The sequence below is a fragment of the Lagenorhynchus albirostris genome, chromosome 7 (assembly GCF_949774975.1).
Source record: "Lagenorhynchus albirostris chromosome 7, mLagAlb1.1, whole genome shotgun sequence".
Taxonomy (NCBI): domain Eukaryota; kingdom Metazoa; phylum Chordata; class Mammalia; order Artiodactyla; family Delphinidae; genus Lagenorhynchus; species Lagenorhynchus albirostris.
Window position 1 is genome coordinate 4,866,145 of NC_083101.1, and position 22,682 is coordinate 4,888,826.

Sequence of the window (22,682 nt, forward strand, 5' to 3'; positions counted from 1 at the left end):
GCCCTCGTACACTGTGGATCTGCAAGAGGAGGAGGATGTCTACACAGTTTCCCCGACATATTTGGCCACAGACCCCTTCCCATGGAATACAGTTTGGGAAATGTCATGGAGAACATCCCAAGTATTTATTTTTAAATCAGGAACTGGGGAATCTGGTTGAGGCTGTCTTGGTCATGTAGCTGAATGTAGAGTCCCAGGTCCTCAGGGCAGTTCCTCAGCCCTCTTGCTCCTCTGGACCTCTCAGGACCTGGCTTTCTTCAGAGTCGCAGTCCCCAGGCTAGTGGCCCCACTGGCCCAGTTAGGAAGCAGGAGGGAAGCTGGGGCCTCTGTGCGTCTGTGCATGTCTGTGCTTGACAAAGAGGAAGATGATACATGACTTAGCAGCAGTGATCAGGGAAGGACAAATACAATATGTAAAAGGTGAAATGAGTTCTGGAGCGAGTGACATTTTTCCTAAAGTAGTTTCCTGAGCCTGATCCAGCCAGTGCCTGCTACCTGGAGGGGTTCAGTCAATATTTGTTGAATGAATAAATTGTTGGTACTCCGAGGCCTTTGCAAAAAAGACGTCTAATGTTGCTACACCATCGTACTCTGCTTCGGTTCAGTTTAGTTGCCAAATGTATATAACCCTTCACGCCTTCTAGAATCAGAGGTCAAAACACCAGAACTTTTCTTTTCCTGCACTTAACAGACGTCCCTTTCGTGCAGAAATCTCTGCTGTGTACTGCCTTGCCACAGAGCAAATGTTTCTGGGCGTTATTATTCTAGGGGTGGGAATGGATTTGAACTGATTGATCCAAACCTTTACTCTTTCTGTCTTGGAACCAGTGACAGAAAGCTGACAAATGTTGAGGGGTGATGTCTGCTACCTCCGAACTGAGCCAAGCTAGTCGACTCATGAGGGGCGAAGGCTGCAGTGTGAACCTATGACCCTGACCTCATTGACTTCAGGCACCTGAAGCGCAGCCTCGTGACAGTGCTGTGACGCCCGTCTTACTGCCGAAGTCCTCCTCCTGATGCTTAGCGGTGCTGTTTTCTCGTTTCATTCCCTCCTTCTGCAGAGCAGGGCTTGGTACCCAAAGGAAGGATCGCTTGCTCACCCTTAATATGGGGAGATAATTTAGAGCACTTAATTTGTGTTGACTCTTTATTGGTGCACTATTGCAATTAAGTTAGATTAATGAAAGGTAAATTCCAGTCTATACATGAAAAAAAAAATCTCTTGTAAAGATCCTAATTAGTGTGTGTGTTTATTTAGCCTCTCATGGTTTAATTGCATCCCATCTCGCTATTTACAAACAGGCATCATTAAAGAATAATGAGTGTGTGAAGAGCATTCATGCTAGCAACAGATGAGGTAACTGGCGCTTGGTGGGGAGAGGGACGGATGGATGGTAAGTCTGCTGGTTTGTAGTATTTTCGAATGAAGGGTGTGCAAGACGATCCTTTGAACCAGTCCACGAGGGGAGGACAGAACAGACGACATGCCAGGCAGCAGCTTGTCCTTTAGCTGCAGAAACTTGGGCTGCTTTTCATTTGCTGCCGCAGTGCAGTCTGGAGAGGTGAACACACGCCCTCACACGGCTGTCTCGTGACCTTAGCCGACAGCATTCAGGTTGAAGCTTTCTTTTCAGCCCCGTGTTGCAGGACATCTGCACCTCAAATCCATGAGCATTCCCTGGGATGCTGAAAAGACCACCCAAAGTGGGCCTTTCCTCATACAGCTCAGCTCCAATCCCTTCAGCAGCCTTTTTTTTTTAATATCCAAATATAAAATCAGTTGAGAAATAGGTTCATGATATTTCACTGGCACCCCTAATATTTCATTCCAATGTTACATAATTTGCAGTCGTTCCTTAAAGTTACAAAGCAGTTTTATCTTTTTAGATGGATGCTTGATTTATAGTCTATTCTAACCTGGTTTAGGGGTAGGAAAGCCAGGATTCCAGATGGGATAGCAGTGAAGCTGAAGGAGGAGAGAACAACCTGGAAGAACCCAGTCGTCATAATGTCCTCATCATTTGTTGCATGAGTCTCTGATTCTTGGTATAGAGTAAGCAATTCTCTAAAATCACTAAGGAGTAAGTGTGGGGGCAAAGGTGGTAAATCTGAGGAGGAAGCGACCTGTAGCCCTGGTTGCCTTTGCTAGTAGGAGTAGGTCTCGGAAAAATCTGCCTCCGTTTCCCCTTATGCTATGGTTATCATTGCAAGCAGTTTTGGGAAGGTGTTCTATATAAATGCAAATTGCCACTATTCAAACTCTATCAAAGCCTTAGATTTCTCTAGGGATTCCTGGGTGAGTTGAAGTCCAGGGTTTAATTTATTTAAAATCAGGTTATAGGAATTCATAGTTTTCAGTACATTTTATGTTTTTCTTCAAAAGAACCTACAGTTTAATTTTAAGCTCCCCTAAACTGAAGCCCGAACCATGTAACTTTTTTCAGTGTTCTAAGACCTGCCTGTATTTAAGGACACAGCTAGCTGCATTATCAAACACAGAAGGACCCAGACAGGCTTGTTTGGTTGTGTCTTTTGTTGCTGTTAACTTGCAAGTGTTCCATTTTCAGCTCACAGAACTGTGGGGCATATTTTCCCATTCATATTAATTGGATTTTAAAGTGACCTTGGCCACGTATTGATTTGAATTAAAATTTTCTACATCAAGGTCAAGTTGGCACATATCCTACAGTCGAAATATTAAAAAGCCAAGCGCTGCCTAACAGGGTATCGACAGAAGTGGAGGTGTAATGGGGTCACATGCCAGAGGGCACCGTGGTCCCATTCTAATGCAGGTGGCAAGTGGCAGATCTGTGTGGGGATCACCTTCACCTGGACTTGAATCGCCTGTCGATGGGATGGTTCCTGTTTAAGTCCACAGACCCACCTTCTTCCGGGAAGAACACCCCTGAGCTCCTCAGAGCCCAGATGATGCTGCTCAGTTGTGTGGGTTTAGGGTGAGGTTTCAGGTCATCTGAATTCACCCAGACAGCCCTGAAAATGAGGGCCTGAGAAGATCATTCATAAACTTGAACTGTCTAGCCCAGACCTCAGCCGTGAGTCCCAGTCTCCAAATTGCCCATTTAACATCTCTCCACTGAGACATTTCAGAAGTGTCTTAGACTTCATAAAAGAGAAGTGATTTTCCCTGCCCCCTGTTTTACCCCTTTGCTTCCCCATCTTATCTCAGTAAATAGCAAAACCATCTAATTGGTGCTCAAGCCAGAAACCTACAAGCTTCCTTAGTTCCCCCCTTTCTCTCACTTCACAGCCCATCTGTCAGCAAATCCTGTCTTCAATTCCATCTTCGTTCTATCTGAAATCTACTGGCGTCTCACCTCCTCTGCCGCCACAGCCCCAGTCGAAGCTGTCATCGTCCTCTCGTGGTCTCCCTGTTTCTTCTCTTTATCTCTCCACCAAGCAGCCAAGGACATGTTTCTTTAAAGCACACATCAAACCTGTCATTTCTCTGCTGAAAACCCTGCAGCGGCTTCCACTTCACCCCGGATGCAGCTAACCTCTTGTCAGAGCCTCTGCCCTTCACGAGCACGCCAGCCTGCCCTTGCCCGGCGCCTGCCTCTCTCCTGCCCTCCCCACCGGCCTCCTCCTCCTTTCTCGGGTCTTTCCCGCCCAGGCCTCTGCCAGGCTCCTCCCATGGCCGGCCGCTGCCCCAGCACCCCGCATGGCCTGGCTTCACCTTACATAATAGGTTTCTACCACATGTGAACCTACCCCCTCACCCAGCTTTATTGCCTTCCTAGCCCCACACAGATAATATATTTTTGTTTCTCTATTGTCTGCTCACCCCCCCACACAAGAATGCACCCTTCTGAGATGTTTTGTTCACTGCTCCATCTCTAATCCTTAGGCCGGTGCTTGGTACAATAGTGAGTGTCCAAGAGATATTGGAGTGCATTCAGTGAACAAACGAATAATTGAATCATCTGATCTAAATGTCATTTTTTTCGCACATAGGTATTGCCTAAATAATCTCTCTTTGAGCTCTCCCCTTTTTGTTTATTTCCTTTAAAACTCTTGGCAAATTATACATTTTTATTTATATATTTATTTGTTGCCTGTCTCCTGCACCGGGACTGTTAGCTCTCTGAAGCTCTCTTTCGTTTACCTCTGTGTACCTGACGCCTAGCCTGCACATGACATGCGTTGACAAGTACCTGCTGGGTGGACGGAGGGGGAGGACCGGAAAGCAAGCCGTCTGCAGCGCAAGGCAGCTCCAGGCTCCAGGGCATCCGTCTGTCCGTCTGTCTCCCCTCCTCCTTTCCCCAGCACTTCGTTCCTCCGCCCTCTCTCGCTACATGGCCTCCCTCTCAGAGGAGTGCTATTTTCGGTTCCCAGTCTTCTCCATGTTCTCCAGGCCAGATTCTGGAAGGAGGCAGTTTACGTGGTCTAGCCAGTATGGGGAGAACCTTCTGTACCAGACCCAGTTCCTACCCCTGGGCCAACTGGTTCCGCCCAGGAGAGAAAAGAGCTGCTTTCCGGGCAGCAGGCATGTCCTGCAAGACGGGAACGTTGAGTGCGGTGGCTTCCTTGCTGCCGTGTTCAGGGCAGGGGACAAGTGAAGGGTGTGTGTGCTGACGGGGATTCCGCATCACATCCCTTAGTAGAAACTTGACGTTTTCAGCATATTGGAGAAAACAATAGTCAGCTTCTCCTTTTGTCAGCTAACCCGTATCCCACTTCATTCTCCCAACATCTTTTTGGAATCTCGATGCCCTATTTTTATACAGACGTCGTATTCTCCTTTTTCCCAGAGGGGCTTATGTTATATATTTGAATGTATGTTTTATAAATGAAAATGAACTAAATTCTGTTTTGACAGTTTGGGGGATTTTTCATGACACTGCAAGGGAAACCCTGTAAGGTAGCCAGAAACCAAGGTCAGGAAGCACAGTTTTTCTCTGTTGTCTTTTTGCTTCTTTACATTGTGTGTGAATTTTGTTGTTGTTGAGGGGAACATGAAGCCAGCTGAGAGAGGATGGCTGTGAGGAAGTTGTTATTTATCGTATGAGACGGAAACTTATTTCTTAATCCGTCCTTGTCATGAAAACGAACTTGGAGGGCTTCCCTGGTGGCGCAGTGAGAGTCCGCCTGCCGATGCAGGGGACACGGGTTTGTGCCCCGGTCTGGGAAGATCCCACATGCCGCCGAGCGGCTGGGCCCGTGAGCCATGGCCGCTGAGCCTGCGCATCCGGAGCCTGTGCTCCGCAACGGGAGAGGCCACAACAGTGAGAGGCCCACATACCACAAAAAAAAAAAAAAGAAAAGAAAAGAAAACGAATTTGGAGAATGAGTAAGACCTCTCTGTTGAAACTCCACTCCCACCAGGGCAGTTGTGACTTTTGAAGAGAGGAATGGGTTCAGGAAGATCAGAAGTGCCCAGATTGTTAACTCTGATGGCTCCTTAGGAGATGATGCAAATGTACTCATCAAGGGCATAAGCCACCTAAAGAAAAATGAGCCTATCTTACTAGGTGGCGTGCTTCGTAACTGTTAGAAAGGATTACCGCAGTGGTACAGCAGTTGCTACCACGTAGCGAGTGACAGTAGTGACTCCCCTGGACACTTAATAGCAGTGGTTGCCCAGTCCTTATAAAGGGTTCCATCTTAGAGACGAGGAAGCCAGAGCTCACGTGAGTTGGTTTCCCCAGAGCCACGCTGCTTTGTACACGGCAGAGGCAGCATTTGAACTTGGGTCTCTCAGGCTCCCGAGCCCTGGCCCTCGCCCCCTCCCCATGCTGCCTGTGCCCCATGACAAGGGCAAGGAGGGCGTCACCCAGCATGACCACGGGTGGCGATAGCGTACTGGCCATGTTTGAATCACAGTGCTAAGCCCTTCACAAGTCTGGTGTCATTTCCTCCCCACAGCAGCCTTATGCTGGGTCCTACAGGCAAGAGAGCCGGGGCTTAATAGGCCAGGTAACTTGCCGCAAGTCACACAGCCAGGAGGGGGCAGAGCTGAGATCTACACTCAGGTCTTTGCTTCCCCCAGAGTCCTTACACGTAACTCCCGTGCTTGCTTGCCTTGCTGGCAAGTTGATTTTCTAACTTGTTGGTAGCAGAACCTGAAGTCAGCTTATCTGCCGTACTTTAGGTCTTTGTCAAAAGGGAAGATATAATTCACATCTTGAGGCTGTAACAACTTCACATCTCAAATCTAGCCCATCCATGGGAGTCGCTTTCCAGTTTGATTTTCTCTTTCTTGTATCACACTACGTTGCATTGCATTTTATCAGCAGAGGCGTAACTGAGCCACCCCATTGAGCAAAAAAAAGGTGACCTTCAGCGTAGAGGAATTTCAGTTTTATCTTTGATGCTCCCTCCGTCTGACCTCTTGGTTTCCAAGTCACGCAGCCCATTTTCTTGTTACGACTGGGTTACTGCCCAGCTCCTCGCACCAGTGACCTCCTCTTCCAGCCATGACAGCGAGTTTATCTTCACTCCCTCAGCTTGGCCAGCGTTTCAGCCTTTCAGGGTTGGTCTGTCTCCGTTTTCTCTTGGCTATTTCCAGTTTTACAGTTTTCCTAGAAAGAAGCAGCAGCCGGTTTCCCTCTGAACCTCTAGGCCCCAGTCCTTGCTGCTGCAGCTCTGAGAGGCCTGCTGTCAGGAGAACAATTCCGCCCAGCACGATTCTGTCAGGGCTGCACATACCTAGCAGCTGTGCAGAATTCAGAGTGCTCACTTAAAAAAAAAAAAAAACACTAAAAAGACAAAGCAAGTGTGTTAGTGGCATCTTATAGATGAGGTCAAGAGTGTGAGTATAAAGCCATTTGGGAGGGAAGCCAGGAGCCTTGTGAAGCACGGTTTTGAGCCACTTACCAGAGTTCCAGAAAGTATGGCCGGCGGTTTGAGGATTAGATGGTCCAAGGCTCTGTGGTCGCCGCGTCTTGTGATTTAGAGACGCTGCTGCGGGATCATGGACCGGGCATGAGAAGGGGAGACAGCAAGAGGCAGGCGCCTGGCCCTGTGCAGAACAGTAGTGACCTTGCCCTCGAAGCTGTGCTAAACCTCAGCTTCCTTCTGTTCAGAATGAGACTGAGACACCTACCTGCCTGGGCTGTACTGCAGGGCTCTTAGGTAGAGGAGGAAACTACAGCCCCGTGGGCACGCCCCAGTCCTTGTCATAGAGCCAAGGGGGTGTCCGCGTTATTCGGGGGAAGACCCCCCAGGCGTCAGGAAAAAGCTTGGGGGAACGTGTTTTCCAGGTCACATCTAAGAACATCTCTTGGAGGAATGTTTCATGGGACATCGTCTGGGGAGCGCTCGTCTATACAACCAACTCCACCTTTCAAAACGTGGGGTAAAACGGACAGGCGCCCAACCAAGCATGTTCCGACAGCTCAGCGACGCAGCACTCTTCTCCCCAAAACTTCTCAGGTACACGGTGAGCCCCACATGGTAAAGCGCCGTGTACCACCCTCCAGTTAGTTCAGGCATATGTCAGTTGTATCACCTCCTTCAAGGTAGGAGCCGTATTTGATACTTCTTAACCTCTCTAGGCTTCAGTTTACCCCTTAGAAAATGGAGGAGTTGGAGAAAATGACTTTTTAAAACTTGCCAGCTCTGAAGTTACATGATCCTCTGAAGTAGTGCCCTTGCCCAGTGCTTCATGTAACACATACGCTTATATATTCAATAAATAAGTGCTTACTGGGATCATCCACTTTATCCTCATCTTTCTCTGTCATTAGTACAGAGAGGAAGGTTCTTGGTTCTGTACTGAAGAAAAACTGTTCCTGAACCTCCTATAGGTGCCTGTCTGCCCCTCTCTCCCTCCCTCCCCACCCCTTTCTAACTACACTTTGAAAAACATCATTTCAAGTACAGCAGGCCCCTTAAGGACACCTACACAGTAAACTTTTACCTTGTTTGTACCTGGAAAATAACATTTGTGGACACGTGTATATATGGTTGGCTTCTTTTTTTTGTTTAACTATATCCCTGCCCCAGAAGCAGAGCTCATGCATGCAGCCTTTGTCTGAGTGACAGATAGTGTGTTCCCCACTTCACCTCCCACACACGTGCTTTACGCCGGGCCAGGGGGTGCTGTGTCCAGTCCAGGTTCCTCGTGCAGATGAGCCTTTGGTCAGCTCGCCTCCGCTGCATCCTAGACACAGCTGTTGCTCAGGCTCAGGGTGCCTTCTCCCTGCACAAGCCCAGGGGAGTGAGGTGGCAAGCGATCAGCTTCTCCCACCTTCCAAGCTCACCTGGTCTGCCAGGGTAAAGAACGTCTCAACTACCAGATTTGTCACGTTTGCGTTGGATAGCAGGCAGCAGCAGAGCAGAATGAAATACGTTTGCTATTCTCCTCCACTTGCCTCCCACTTTGCAACTTGCCTCGCCGTGGTGAACTAGAAATTCTCCCAATGCCGTACAGCTTGGTAGGCGACTACCGTAGAACAGATAGAGAAGACCGCTGACGCAGCCCCCACAAGGGGATGGGCTGTGACAGCATCTCTAAGGGCACTTCCTGAAAGGGTGACGGCCGGCTGGGTGGTCCAGCCCAGCGGCTTCCTTTCCAAGCGCTCCTTGGTCCCCGTTGGGGAAGCACAGTGCACCCCTAGACTCTTCACAACTTGCCATCTGAACACACGGGGACAGACGCGGAGGTAGTGAGTGACCTGCTCAGTGTGGAAGAAGGGTTACCTTGGCAACGGCAAGCCCGCTTCGTTACCAGATGCATTAGCTTTATTTGGGGGATCCCACAGCAGTTGTGATCCCGTCTCTGGGCGTTTTGCTCCAGCCATGGCCAGCACTGGCTAGTTTGTAGAACGGTGTCTGGTGGTCTGTATATGGCGCACCGCCGGATCAGTCTACCAAAACTCCAAGGTCACTGCACCTGCTGCATCCAGATGCGTTAGGGACTGCCACAGTCCAGATACATAAGAATCTGAATCACCATAGGGTGACGTGCGAGCTGGGAAGAGCACACGTGAAGCTCCATCTTGAGGGCAGCGCTCGAAGGGCTCACAGGACCCTCTCCACCGCACCACCCCTGAGGAGAACGAAGGCTGATGGCCCGCGGCCGCGTGTCTCCCACGGATCGTCGTCGCACTTCATTCCTCAGCGGGCGCCTCCGCGTCTTGCGGCTGTGCGAGCAGGCACGAGAGGTGGCCCGACTTGCCCTTGGTCACCCTGCCTGTAAGGGACAGGTGTGGCACAGAGTCCCAGTGCGCTTGACCTTCACAGTAAATGGCCTCTTCTGGGAGTCCGCAAGATCAGCCTACGTGGCAGCTTCGTGCCCTCCCCACACCGCCTGCACCTCAGGCTTGCAGACTCTCGGCAGTCATTCAACAGGAACACATTTTTGTTCATACTTCAGGGCCTGCACAACTGTCACCCACTCTCTGCAGTGTCCCTTTAGCCCCAGGTGTGACAGCAGAAAGGCAAATTAGCATAGGCGGCAATTTCGCTGGACCGGAGGCAGCAGCCCTTCCGGTTCCAGCTTTGATGTTAGCTGGCTTCAAATCATTTCGCCTCTGTGAAGTCCAGACAAGGTTGTGGGCTGAGTAGCAATAGCTGCCCCTGGGAACCAGGCCCCGCGCCACACCCCTCACCAGGCGCCTTGTCTCCTTGACTCCTCGCGGTCATTATCTCCATTAGCTGGAGGAAAGTGATGTTCACAGAAGGTAAGTAACTGGGCCAAGCTTTCCAGTAGCAGAGCCGAGACCCGATTCCAAATGCACCTGATTCCAAAGCCTCGAAATGTTAAGCTTGAAAATTGTGTATGCAGTTTCATTATGACCATGTTAAAAATTCAAAAAGCCATAACTCTGTGCATATTCAATCCAGTTGAGTACCAGGGTCCTTTCTGGCTCTATAAAAAATAAGAATTGACAAACTTCATAGACCTTGACGGGTTCAAGAGATAACAAAAGTAAACCAGAGCCAGACTTCATAGCACTGAGTGTCCATAAACTAGCACAGCCCGGGATAGACACAAGCTGGAGGGATGTTCTTGGTGAGCCTGCCTGGCTCATGCACCTTCCCTGATAGCGTGAAGCCACAGCGCACGAGGTGGGGCATGGAGAACCAGCCTATCCCAGGACGCCAGAGCAAACCGGGCAGGAGGGGTGGGGGGAGGCATGACGGGCTGAGGGTGGAGGGCAGAGGTGTGAAGTATGATTGGGGGGGCAGGAGTAGGGGGGCCATATGACTGCGGAGTATCGTATTTTTTTTATTAGAAAAGAAGTTGAAACGCTTAAACCTCAATACATAAATGAATGTAGGATAAGAAAAAAAGGGGGAAAGGAAAAACTATCCTAATCCAGATTCATAGCATGAAAAACAAAAAATTTAACCTATCAAAAAATGATTTGCCCCTTGCTCTGGTTGCGGTCTTGAAATACCATTTCCCACTGGAAAGAGCCAGAGCTGCTTGAGGAGACGGCTGATTCATGACCTCAGGTGGGAACCGTACAGGACAGGCCTGGGCTATCATATACCAGACAGCAAGGAAGCCACCACAGAGACTAGGGTTACGACGAAAGGATTCAGTCTCAAATAGATGCCCGCCAGCCACAGACAGAACAGTTCGAGCGTCCGTAAGAAGAACAATTGCATCAGACAAAAATATATCAAATATGTTTCACGCTTTGAGTTTATAATAATGTTAAGGGAAAAAAACTAAGCCATCTACATTGGAAGTGAACTAGTGAAACAGTGCGTTGTTCGAAAACTGGTATGTGTATAACTGAATCACTTTGCTGTACACCTGAAAGTAACACAACATTGTCAATCAACTATACTCCAATATAAAATTAAAAGTTTAAAAAAAGAAAGCTGGTAAATAAATGGAAAGAATTGAGCATTTATCCTCTCTCACACATATAATAAATTCTACCGCTGGGTAACCAGTTAGTAGATAGGGGAAGTTTTTTTTTATAAAAGTGTTCCAGCTAATAAATGAAGGCTGTTGATCTCATTGGAATACGACCGTCTGGTGAACTTAATGGGTCATCATCTGCCAGCATCACAAACTGAGACCCCTGACCTCACATGCCTCCTGTCGGTAGTCTGTGACACCCCTGTGAAGTAGTCTTGCCAAAAAAAAAAAAAAAATCAAGCCTGAATCTCATCTAGTTACCAATTTACAGGAAGTACAGAGTAAGGAGTAACATGTACACCACCGGGACGCCATCTGCAAAATCCAGACTGTGGAAAACTCTATAGAAAAAATGACCCAGTTTCTTCAGCAAATAGAATGGGGAGAGGGGATAGAGAGAGGGATACCTTTAGTTTAGGAGAGACTTATGAGATAGGTCAGCCAGTTCCATTGTGTGGACCATACTCAGATCCTGATACAAGCAAATTTTTTTTTTTAATGTGGCATTTATGAGACTGTTGGAAATGAACACTGACGGAACTGCAGGTTTGATAACACTGGAGAATTCCTGTTGTTGTTTTAGATGTGGAGTGGCAGCATGGCTATGTTTTTTTTGTTTTCAGAGCCCTTATCTTTTAGAGATACAGACTGAAATATTTACAGATAAAACGAGACCATGGCTTTATTTGTTTCAAAATAATTCAGGAAGGGAAAAGTAGGTGAGGGTGTAGGTAAAACAAAGATCTGCCCGAGACTTGTAGCTGTTGACATTGGGATGGGTCCATGGGGGTTCTTTATACTATTGCATTTACTTCTGTATATGTTTTTTTAAGTCTTCCATAATGAAAGGTTTAAAGAAGGTAATTAAGTCGGTACTTCTGGGAGGGGGTGGATTTTATTTTGTTTTGTTTTGATTTAATAACACCCACTGCTGATAAGAGTGGGATGCTGACAATACTGTTCTTAACCCTTCTGGTAGATTGTATTAAAAGCCTTAAAATATTTGTACTGTTTGCCCCAGTAATTACAATTCTACCAATCTATCCTCAGGAAGTAATACCAAACGCAGCAAAAATTTGGTGAACAAAAGGGCACATTGTAGCCTAATATTAATATTAGGGAAAATTTGGAAGCAACTAATGTCCAGCAATAGGCGAATGGTTAAAGAAATTATAGTATAGCCACTCAGTAGAATGCCAGACCACGTGTAATGCCAGTTTTGAAGACTACACAGCAATATGGAATGATGCTTACCTCATAATTTTAAATAAAATTTTGACTTGAAATTATATGTTTAGTTTCAATTATAAACGTGAAAAATTCAAAAACCGTGCATCTTTGATAGTAAAAAGATTAAAAGGAAGCACCCCAAAATGTTAAAGTGGTGATTAGCTTTGGACGGAAAGTCTATAAACAATTATTTTATTCCTTTTTTCTCTAGTTTTAGATTGTTCCATAATAAACATTTATTAACTATTTTACTATTAGTTAACTTTAAAATACCAAAAATCACTTATAAAAACAAAAAAAATTAAATATAACATTTCTAGTATCTTTAGTGTGGTGGTTTTTTTTCCTATTTATTTATTTATTTTTGGCTGTGTTGGGTCTTTGTTTCTGTGCGAGGGCTTTTTCTAGTTGTGGCGAGCGGGGGCCACTCTTAATCGCGGTGCGTGGGCCTCTTACTATCGCGGCCTCTCTTGTTGTGGAGCTCAGGCTCCAGACGCGCAGGCTCAGTAGTTGTGGCTCACGGGCCCAGTTGCTCCACGGCATGTGGGATCTTCCCAGACCAGAGCTCGAACGAACCCGTGTCCCCTACGTTGGCAGGCAGATTCTCAACCACTGTGCCACCAGGGAAGCCCTGGTTTGTTTTTTTTTAATTTCATTTTAAGAAGCTTGAGAAATTACTAAGGGAATTTATCAGTTAAAGTCAGCTAGATTTTGTTTCTTTTAAGGAAACAATTGCTTAGTTATCTACGCTTTTTAGCAAAGAGAGTTAAAATATGTTAGAAAATGGTGGCACTGTTGGACGGGGTATGTTGGACCTTCACTGTAACCCAGCGAGGGGCTATTAATTTCAGTGCTTATGACTGCCGGAACTGTAACTGGGTTTCTCTCCCTCCCTTGCTTCCTTCCAAGACTGCATGTAAACTAGAGACAGAGTTTCTGTTACTACCTTGCTGGTTTATTGACATCCTTAAATAATGATCTCCAGTTATGCAAGAAATGACCTATTAAATGTTACATGGTATAGCAATATTTAAAAGCACGATCCAGAAATAAGGTGCTTTTAACACTCTCTTAAACGTAAATAAGCACGTCATATCTTTTTCTTACCCCGTTTATATTCTGTACTAATTGGGGCATATAGAAATAGAGATCAACTCAGCACTAGATGCTATTGAAGGAGCTAGGTATTAGTGATGTTCACTGACACCCAGGACTGATCAAGAAGAGAAGACCGTTGTTGTTTTGAACAGTAGGTTAAGAACTGCAAGGAATGAGGAAGTAAGGAAAGGATGGTTGACGGTGGCGTCCGAGAACGGCCTGCTGCTTGAGTTGCAGGATTCGGGTTGCTGCTTGGGGCAGAGACTCTTGTCTGAGCCCAGCAGGACTCCTTTTAGCCAATTCTGTGGTGTCAGAGCCTCATGGACCAACCCAGGCAGTGGGCCTTGGGTTGGGTCCTTTGCCGAGTCTGCTTTTAGGATCTCATCTAGGAAATGAAAGAGGAGGCTTGACAAAGCATCAGAAGGGTTTCGTGAGCCCCTAAGAGAGAAGAAGGCGCCGTTTCTATCCTGAAGGCTGAGCCTCTTCAGCAAGCCCAGCAGGTCACTTCTTCCCTGGCATGTGTGAAACTGCACTCTTTAGGTTTTTTGTTTGTTTGTTTTTAATCTATAACATGTGCTTAGGTTCTGAGAGAGTAAAAGCACTTAAATGTACTTACAGGATCATGTTCCTTTTTGGAGATAAAATTCAGCTACTTTTCATTTACCTTCAGAACTGCTCCACTTTTTACCAGCTGTTAAAAATAGATAGTTCAGGGATTTCCCTGGTGGTACAGTGGCTAAGACTCCATGCCCCCAGTGCATTGGACCTGGGTTCGATCCCTGGTCAGGGAACTAGATCCCACATGCCGCAACTAAAAAAGATCCCTCGTGCCTCAACGAAGATCCCACACACCAAATAAATATTTTTTAAAAAAATAGATAGTTCAACCAGGGGATATCTGGTGCCTGCCTTTCATCCCTCTGTTGTACTCTCTACATAGTCTATGGGTGTACATAGGCTCATGACATAATATGAAAACAAATGTGCTCTAACTCCTAGAAGGCCAGAATTGTAGGATAGTCTTTGAAGAAGGTAATCTTAAGACAGGAAAAAAAAAAAAGGGAAACTTACTTTATCCAGCAGATAGTAAACATTTGGAAATTATCCTGAGAGTTCCTAAGCCAATATTATAAATAAATTCAGGGAAGTTAGATGAATTGGGACCTGCGCCACCTTAAACGCCTTAGGAGGCTGGCACGAGGCGCGACCACCGCGTCTTTCCTCCGAGTGTCCACTGGTGTGTCTCTCAGGAACAGGAGGAGAGGTGATCCTTTCTTCTTCTCATTGTCTTGCCCAGTTCATGTGATTTGCATGTTCCAATGTAAGCATTCCTGTTTGTACACGTGTGTTTTGACAGGTGACCTTGGGAAAGGTGTTGAAAGTGATCGTTGTCATGCGGAGCCTGTTCATTGATCGAACGATAGTAAAGGGGTATAATGAAAACGTCCACACGGAAGATGGCAAGGTAAGCATTCTGGAGTCTTTGGTTTTTTCCTTTATTTTCTGTATCCCAGAACAAAGGTAATAGAGTCCCAGATGAATGACATTAAACACTAGCAATCACAGCTGTATCAGTAGGAAGCTGAACACTTTACAAAAGACATTTCTCTCTCTCCCCTTGCATTTTTCATCAAGCTTCTGCTTTTTCCTTTAAGCCTGTTACCCTTAGTTGAATTTCTAATTTATCACCTTAGACCCCCAGTTGCCTCATTAAATGTGTCTTCTGAGGAAATGGATTTCTTTCTTCCTTTCTTTTCTTTCCCTTCTTTTTCTTTTTTTTTCTTTTTTTTGCCTAGTCGCACAGCACATCAATAGCCCAGGGTTCAGCATTTTGCTTTTCCTAGAACCATGAGGAAAATTCAAGTTAATGTGACACACAACCTGATAATGATCATTTTCCTTGAAACTAGCAAGGAGCCCCCAGAAGTTGGTTATCCATAGCAGTCCATATTGAATACTGTAATTGAAAAAAGATGAGTTATTTCCATGAGTGATTTGTTTCATGCGAAGTTCACCCACGTGAACCCCTAATTTCTCTTCTCCATATGGAGATGCAGAGAGCACCAGAAGATGCTAATGGGAGTCGACAGCCTTCATTTGTGTTTGCTTCCAGAGCGTAATGAGCCTTCTGCCAGAGATACCCACCCAGATACACCCTGGTCACTTCCTGACACTAAGCCTGCATCTTCACCTCTCCCTGGAGCTTTCTCTTCTCTTCATGAATCCCGTTAAAATTTAAAAGTTTGTTTGTACCAGCACTTACCACCCAACGGCCACATTATAATGAGGATAGACTGTTCTCCCAAAACAGGGGACAAATGTAGCTTAGCACATAACAGTGTGTTATATAAAAGGTGTGACCCATAAAGTGGGTCTGTATTTTGGGATTGTAAAGTGGGTTTGTATTTTGAACAAGTAACCCAGCATTTCGAATGTCCACATTCCACTTGAGTGTTGTCACCATGGGAAGCTACTCTTACTCCCAGGTCCCTGCAGAGTTCTCATACATCTCCCCATTGAGAGAAAAGCAGTCCTCCAGGGAAGCTTTCCTTTTTCCTTTTGGAAAAACCAAAGTGTCTTTGGAGCAAGTGTGGAGAATAAAACAGATAATTGGGGCAAGTGTGATCTGTTGTGTATGTGACTCAGAAACTCAGATGGCGATTCTAGACGAGAAATTCCAAACTCCTTCGCAGCAGCAGAGGCGAGGCTGGGGCGGTGGAGACCCTCGCCAAGAGCCCGAGTCAGTGGTCATCTAGAGACAGGGTTCTTGTTGCCTCTGTTCAAGATTTACAACTTTATAGTCACCCCTGCTTTGAAACACGCCCTTACTCTCCAAGGACTTACAAGTGACTTGGGGATATAAAGAATAAATACATAAAAGCTAGGTACTAATAATGACCATGCTGTAAGAGATGCCAAATGCAGGGCGCCAGTGAGGCACACTCTGCGTGGAGATTCTCAGGAGTGGAGGTTTTACCTGTTTTGAAGTATCAGTATCAATCTTGAACATGATATTTATTTAACTGCCCCATACCGAAAGTGTCCGAAATAACACAAGCGGTTTGCCACCTAGTTAATAGTCAATAAATGATTAGTATTATTTTTATTCTGCACTTAAAACAAGGGAATTAGAAAACAGTCTCACGTGTATTCTTCTAGAATTTCTCTCTGATTACTCCTCCTCAGCTGCTATGGGTAGTTCCTTTCCTCCCATCTACCCCCTTGACTCCCAGATTACTGGGGGCTCTCTTCCCCCTCCTCTCATGCCCCTTGGCCATTCTTACATGTACCCCTGTGGTTGCACGTGTCCCCCGCACAGGGATCTCTCCTGATTTGTGTCGAGGTCAGACCTCTCCTCCCCAGATGGACCTCAAGTTCAGCCTGTCCAAAATCAGCCTCAGCTGGTCCTTCTCCAGGGTGACTGTACCACCACTGCTCAGGCCTTCCTTCCGCTGTCTCCATATGGAGTCTGTTAGTGGGTCCTGGCGAGTCTCCCTCTTTATCCCTCCCGCTGGGCCCCTCCCATCCATCTTCACTCCTCGCTTCTCCTCTCTCCGCTGAGTTGCTGCACCAGCGTCCTCACTTCCAGTCTGCAGTCCTGCTTCCCTCTGCCGTCTCTCCTTCACCTGGCCTCCAGAGCTGTCTTCCTGAAATACACAGCCAAGGGGATGGTTTCTTGCTTTCTGCCATGTCCCCGTTGCCCAAAGCAGCAAAGGGATATTAGTAGATGTTAGGCACAAAGCAATCCATGATCAAAAAAGTTTGAGAAACCCTGGGTTAGAGAAAGTTCAGTAGGATTCTTTCTTTGCTGTGGAAATTCTTAAGCACTTAGTTTGCCTAAGTGTCTGTGAATCTCCCAAGAGGGGCACATCGTATGCAGTCTTTTCCCAGCTAATTTGACCATCCATCTTTTTTCTTCCTTTATTCTTGGAGCATATTGTGACACTGGTGTTAGGCAAAACACACTTCCGAAAACTCTGGCTTGTAGGATAGAATCCAGACCGCTTAGCAAGGCATGGAAATGCCTAGTGGTCTGGCCTCTGCCCGCCTTTGCGACCTCATCTGCCGTCACTCTCTACATACATTTCTTCTTTTACTATCCAGCCTTTTGTACCACTTGTGGCTCCCAGAACGTGCCAGATTCTTGCCCACGCTTGCACCTGTGCTCTGTGCCCTTGACCTGGGACGCTTGCCCCCTCCCATCCACCTGGCGCGCTTACTGGCTTTACACTGGCTGAGCGCTCTGTCCCTTCTCATCCGGCCCCCATTTTCCCAGAGGCCTCTTCTGTGAGCACGGGCTCTGGAGATGGCAGGCCTGGGTTTGCCTCTACTCACAGTACAAGTGATCGTCATCCACTCGAACCTCCGTGGCATTTTGAACAGTCTTCCTCTGGTACTAGGATCAGTCCGTCCTGATTATTTGTTGCATGTCTGTCTTGCAGTTAATGAATATTCTAGCGTCCTCCATGTTTGGTCTGGTAGACATTGTGCGAAACAGACCTTGCCTCCAGTGGTTATGGAACCGTAGGTACCACTGTTAGACTCATCTTCCAGACAAGGAAACTGAGACCCAGCATGGTAAAATGACTTGCCTACAGTCACTCACCGAGCCAGGTCCCAAACCTCCATCTGCCAGGGGCTCCTCGAGGGTCCAGGCTCTGTCCCGAGACTCTCTCCCTCCTGTGGATATACCTCAGTGCCTAAAACACAGTAGAATAAGAGTGTGCGGGAGGGGGTAATGAAAAAGCCTCCTGGGGATGTGAAAATGCTTTAGGTGGGCTGGAAGAATGGAGAATCAGAAATGAGAGCCGGAAGAAAAAAAGAAATGAGAGACGGGCACTAGACGGAGCACCAGGGAGTGAAGTCGTAAATAAAGAATAAAGGAAGCACGCACGTGCACACGGGTCGTGGCTCCCTAAGGAGGGATTAGCGTGGGTTCTCTGTTCACCAGAAGGAAAGTGAGTGTGTGTCTGGGAGCCTGCATTCTGAGTCATATCGCAAAGGTGGTACAGGAGACCTCTTGCTTCCTTTCACAGCTGCATACATTGGCCTAGAGATAAGCAGGGACCCTAAAAGCAGGAAGAGCACGATTAGGAGGACTGAGTCCACTTGTTCTTTTTTAAAATATTTATTTATTTATTTTGTTGCGCTAGGTCTTAGTTGCGGAACCTGGGCTCCTTAGTTGTGGCATGCATGTGGGATCTAGTTCCCTAACCAGGGATCGAACCCCGGCCCCCGGCACTGGGAGCTCGGAGTCCCAACCACTGCGCCACCAGGGAAGTCCCCACTTGTTGTTTTAAAGGCACATTTACCGCATTTGTCAGAGAAGCTCGCCCAGAATCTAAGCCCAGCCAATTCGATTCACCCCTTTTTTTCAGAGTACCTTACAAATGATAAAAATAAGGTTGTGCGGCCATTATTAGTGTTCTCTTTTTAGTACTGATACTGGTATATGTGAACTTACACATTCATCTGCATACAAGCATTAGTGCAATTAACGTGTTGGCCCGTCTGGCACATCCCAAGCAAAATGCAGGTTTGGAAGGAGCCTTCGGAGCCTGAGGTGTGGTCTAAGAACACATTGCCCGCGGCTTTGCTGTTGCAGAGGTGCAGCCCTGCATTTGCTGAGCTGGTGCCTAAGCGCTTGCCTGGGGGTGGATCGCTGCCCTGACGCACTAGGTGTGGCTGGGAAAGCCTCGCCGCGGCTTCGGGGTCTGAACTGCGAATTCCTCCTGCCTGTGCAGTCGTCTGTGTTCTTCCAGACCGAAAGCAGCCAGCTTCTGAAAGGGTCCTTAGCCCCGTTGTTACAAGAGTGGCCCCACGCCACCCCGATTTCCAGCTCTGGCAGGTTTTCCCCCCATTAGAATCCCAGCAAGGCTGTCCCTCACTTTGCACTAACAGCCACGGCCTCTACCCTGATCGTCCTGCGTCTTTACCTGTGATGCATATTTTTGATGCCAAGCGCCAGCAGACAGGTTCCTCGAACAAAATATAAAAATGCTGTTAAGACTTACCACCCTACTCTTCATTGTCATCAGGGAGGAGCAGAGAGCCATGACTCAGCATGTTGAATACCTGGCCATTGTCCTGACTTCACACCAGTCAGACTTAGCTGAAAAAATATAAGTGTCTCGGTTGAATTTATCTTATTAGGGGATTTAGGTTATGTTAATGCTATAGCTTCATTAATTATCCCATATCAATTTTAAAAAGGCCGCTTTTAGCCTCCTAGCACAAGAGAGGAAAAGAAATGGTGGTATCAAAGGGAACCTTCAAAGACAGCCAGAGCTGCCTCCAGGGTAATTTCTGATCCCCGCATTCTTCCCACTTCAGAGTTGTGTGTGTGTGTGTGTTTGGGTCGAGGCGGTTGGGGGAAGAAGCTTGAATCGGATTCCTCTAATAAGTGTTGGCATCAGCCCCATTTGATATTAGATGCAGGGAACATTTTGATTTGTTATAGCCTTTGAAATTGTTCAGACAACCTTCAGAAAAATGGCCTCTTGTTACTTATCGGGGAAGGGGAATCCGGTTTAATTCATATGCAGAGGATGCCCTGAAATTGTGCTTTCAGCAGTTTTTTAGTAACAAGTGCATGTCCTGATTGAAAGTGAAAAGTTGAAGAAGAACAGACCTGTAAAACTTGTTCACTTTTTTATTCTCCAGGGGAGGGTGGGCAGACTTAAGCAGATGACCAAGTAGAAGTTTGTGGTTTTGAAAACTTGGGTGACCATGGAGAAATCCATCACCATGGCTGGTTTATAGCACCCTCCCCCTACTGACACATCACCTGTTGACCTTGCAAGACGAAGCTACTAATAAATAAAAGCTTTAGACGTTGAAGTGCCTGGGAGGCTTGGGTTTTATTTGGAAGTGTTAACTTTAGATAATTTATAGTTTCATTGTGCTATTTTTTGAAATGAAGAATTGATAACTTTCTGGTAAGCTGCCGTGATTTTCACTCGCTGCTGAAGGAATTCTAGTGGCGATGTTTGCCACGTCAGCAGGCCTGAAAGGTTTGTCACCTTGAGCTTTGCAAGACTGTCCCACCACCACTTTGAGCTGTGACAGCTTAGGGGCCACTGGGAGTCAGCATTCCCTCTGAATTCTAGGTACAGGGCCATCTGCCTCCCAGGTTAAGAGCCGGGCCTCTGGGGACACACCTGGTTTTGAATTCTCTACCACATGTTAACGATGTGATTTTGGACAAGCTGCTTAACGTCTTTGGGCCTCAGTTTCCTCACCTGTGAATTGGAAATAATTTTATCATTCTCGTGCGATCGCTGGGAGACTTTAGAAAGATGACGCAGGTGCAGTGCAGGCTGAACACGTGGTCATCTGCAGATGGTATCCGCCCTCTCTGGCTGTGCCGGAGATGCTGATGGGCATCGTAGTCAGCGTTCCTTTGCCTGCTGATTTTGGGGCATTCGGATTTTTCATTTCGGTGAGTGAACTTGACTGTCACTGTTATCACCAGTTCTTCCTGTGCATCAAGAGGACCTTTGATGTCTGACGTGTAACCTTAGAGCAGATGAATCTGTGCTGAAGCAGTTGGTCATCTGTGGGGTTTGTTTCCATTTTATCTGAAAAGAGACCACATTCCCACCCGTAAAATACTCATTCTAATCCCCAGAGTCCCACAGGCTTCTCCTAAGACTGCAGATTCAGCCCCAGTTACCATAAGGTTGGCTTTTCCATTTTAAGATCTTTCTGATGCTTGCCCAGAGTACTGGGGGATGCTTAGTTTCTTTTCCCTGACACTGTAGTTCAGCATAATTTCTCGTTCATGGGGCTGAAAGTTTGTAGCTTCCAGAACGCTCCTTTTAGAATATTGCAGCCAGCAAAAAATTGGTAGCCACGCCCTCCTTTGTAGCAAATAAGCTGAAACTAGTGAATATTCATTTGCATCAGTCCCGGCTCCCTGAAATGAATTTCTGAACTCTTCCTGCTGGCCCTGAGGAGAGGCAGGGCACTAACTCTAGAGCACCTGCTTAAATGGCTTTCTTTGGCATAAATCTAGCAGAAAATCAAGTACAGGCTGCCTGCTGCACCTTCACAGCAAAAGGGGAAGCCACTGTCATCGGATCCCTTTCTCACCCCTGTGCGCCTGGGAAGCAGGGCGTGTCGTCTAGCGTCCTTCTATCCCAGGTGGTCAGAACTGGTCCCTAGGGTCCTGAATAATGTATTTCAACGCCTTCAAAAAGAGCAACACCCTCACTTGGAGTGAGCGCTGTGTGTTTTCAGAAGCCACAATCAGGCTAGAGAGTCCATCTCTTAACTAACCCTGTGCGTATTTCTCTCTGGGTGATTTTTTTATTTAAAACATTTTGCAGATACTGAAGGCTTTTTTATACGTATGTAATTTTCTCTTTTAAATTAAAGCGAACTTTTCACTCTATATGCAGATTCTTCCTTTTCTCTTTTTCCATGGCCCTGTGTTTATGTCAGCCTGTGTATGATGTGAACAGGCAGGAAGGATAAACAGCAGAGAACTGCAGAAGAAGCCGCTGTGGGCTGAAAATGGAAAGAGAACTCTATTGCTTCAGATATTGATGTGACTTTTCCAATAATTTAGATGTAGAATCTTCGGCTTCTCGCTGTCATCTTGGCAGTGATTTGGTGAAACGAAAAGATACAAAAAGTTGTTCTTATCCCTTCCACAATGTCTGAATAGTCTTTAAATGCTACATTTGTTAAGCCCTGGGCTAAACCGCGGCACTAAGATCATGATAGAAACCTGACTTATCCTCCCAAATGTGACCTGCTGCCCAACAGTTTTCTTCAGCCAAATTGATAATGTAGGGAATTAACTTCCTATGTTTCTTTTGAGGTTTCCTTCCGAGTTATCTGGAGGTAACATGTCACTTTTTCCCCTGCAAATTGCTAACCTGTCAAAATAAAAATCTAATGCCTTAAGATTTTTTAAATTCTTAACTCCATCAATTGGCCTAAGTGGGGGGGCAGTGACTAAAAATTGACACCAGCCTTCTGGAGAGCAGTTTAGCCAGAGTAGGAGAGGAGTCAAGTGGGGGCTTGTGTGGAAATCCAGGAAGGAGATGGTCCAGCAGTGGGGATGGGGGGGAGGCAGACAGATTCAAATAAATGTTCAATCACAGCTCCTCCGCTGTCGTTCCTGGACTTGGATCCACTAAACTTCTCCTCTCCAGCAGGAGCCCTGCCGAGTCCACGGGGGCGTCCTCAGCGCCACCCAGATTCCTCCACTTAGGGAGAAGCCAGGAGAACCGCACTCGTGCCTGTTCGCAGCCCAACGTTTCATTGCCAAGGGCGGTTTTCAGAAAGCCCTCAGGACAGAAACAGAACCCCGAACTGTCCCGCGTCGGGCGCAGCGCTTCCCTTCCGGTCTTCCTAGAGGAGTCTTCCCATCTGACAGGTCCCCGTGCTCCCGGACGCTTCAGAGTCAGCACACAGCACACAGGCTTAAGTAGCCGTGTCTCGGCTTTCCACCTTGACCACTGGCCAACCCCACAGGCAGGTTTCAAGAGGCCCGTTGACCAGG

The 22,682-nt window shown here is 46.9% G+C and overlaps 1 protein-coding gene across 1 annotated transcript in view; it reads left to right on the plus strand.

Moving 5' to 3' along the window:
* Positions 1 to 22,682, plus strand: part of MED27 (mediator complex subunit 27) — a 199,184-nt gene that overhangs the window by 154,433 nt on the left and 22,069 nt on the right. The window contains exon 5 of the mRNA XM_060153990.1: positions 14,526 to 14,633. Coding sequence (XP_060009973.1) covers positions 14,526 to 14,633 — 108 coding nt within the window. The remainder of the gene's footprint in view (positions 1 to 14,525; positions 14,634 to 22,682) is intronic.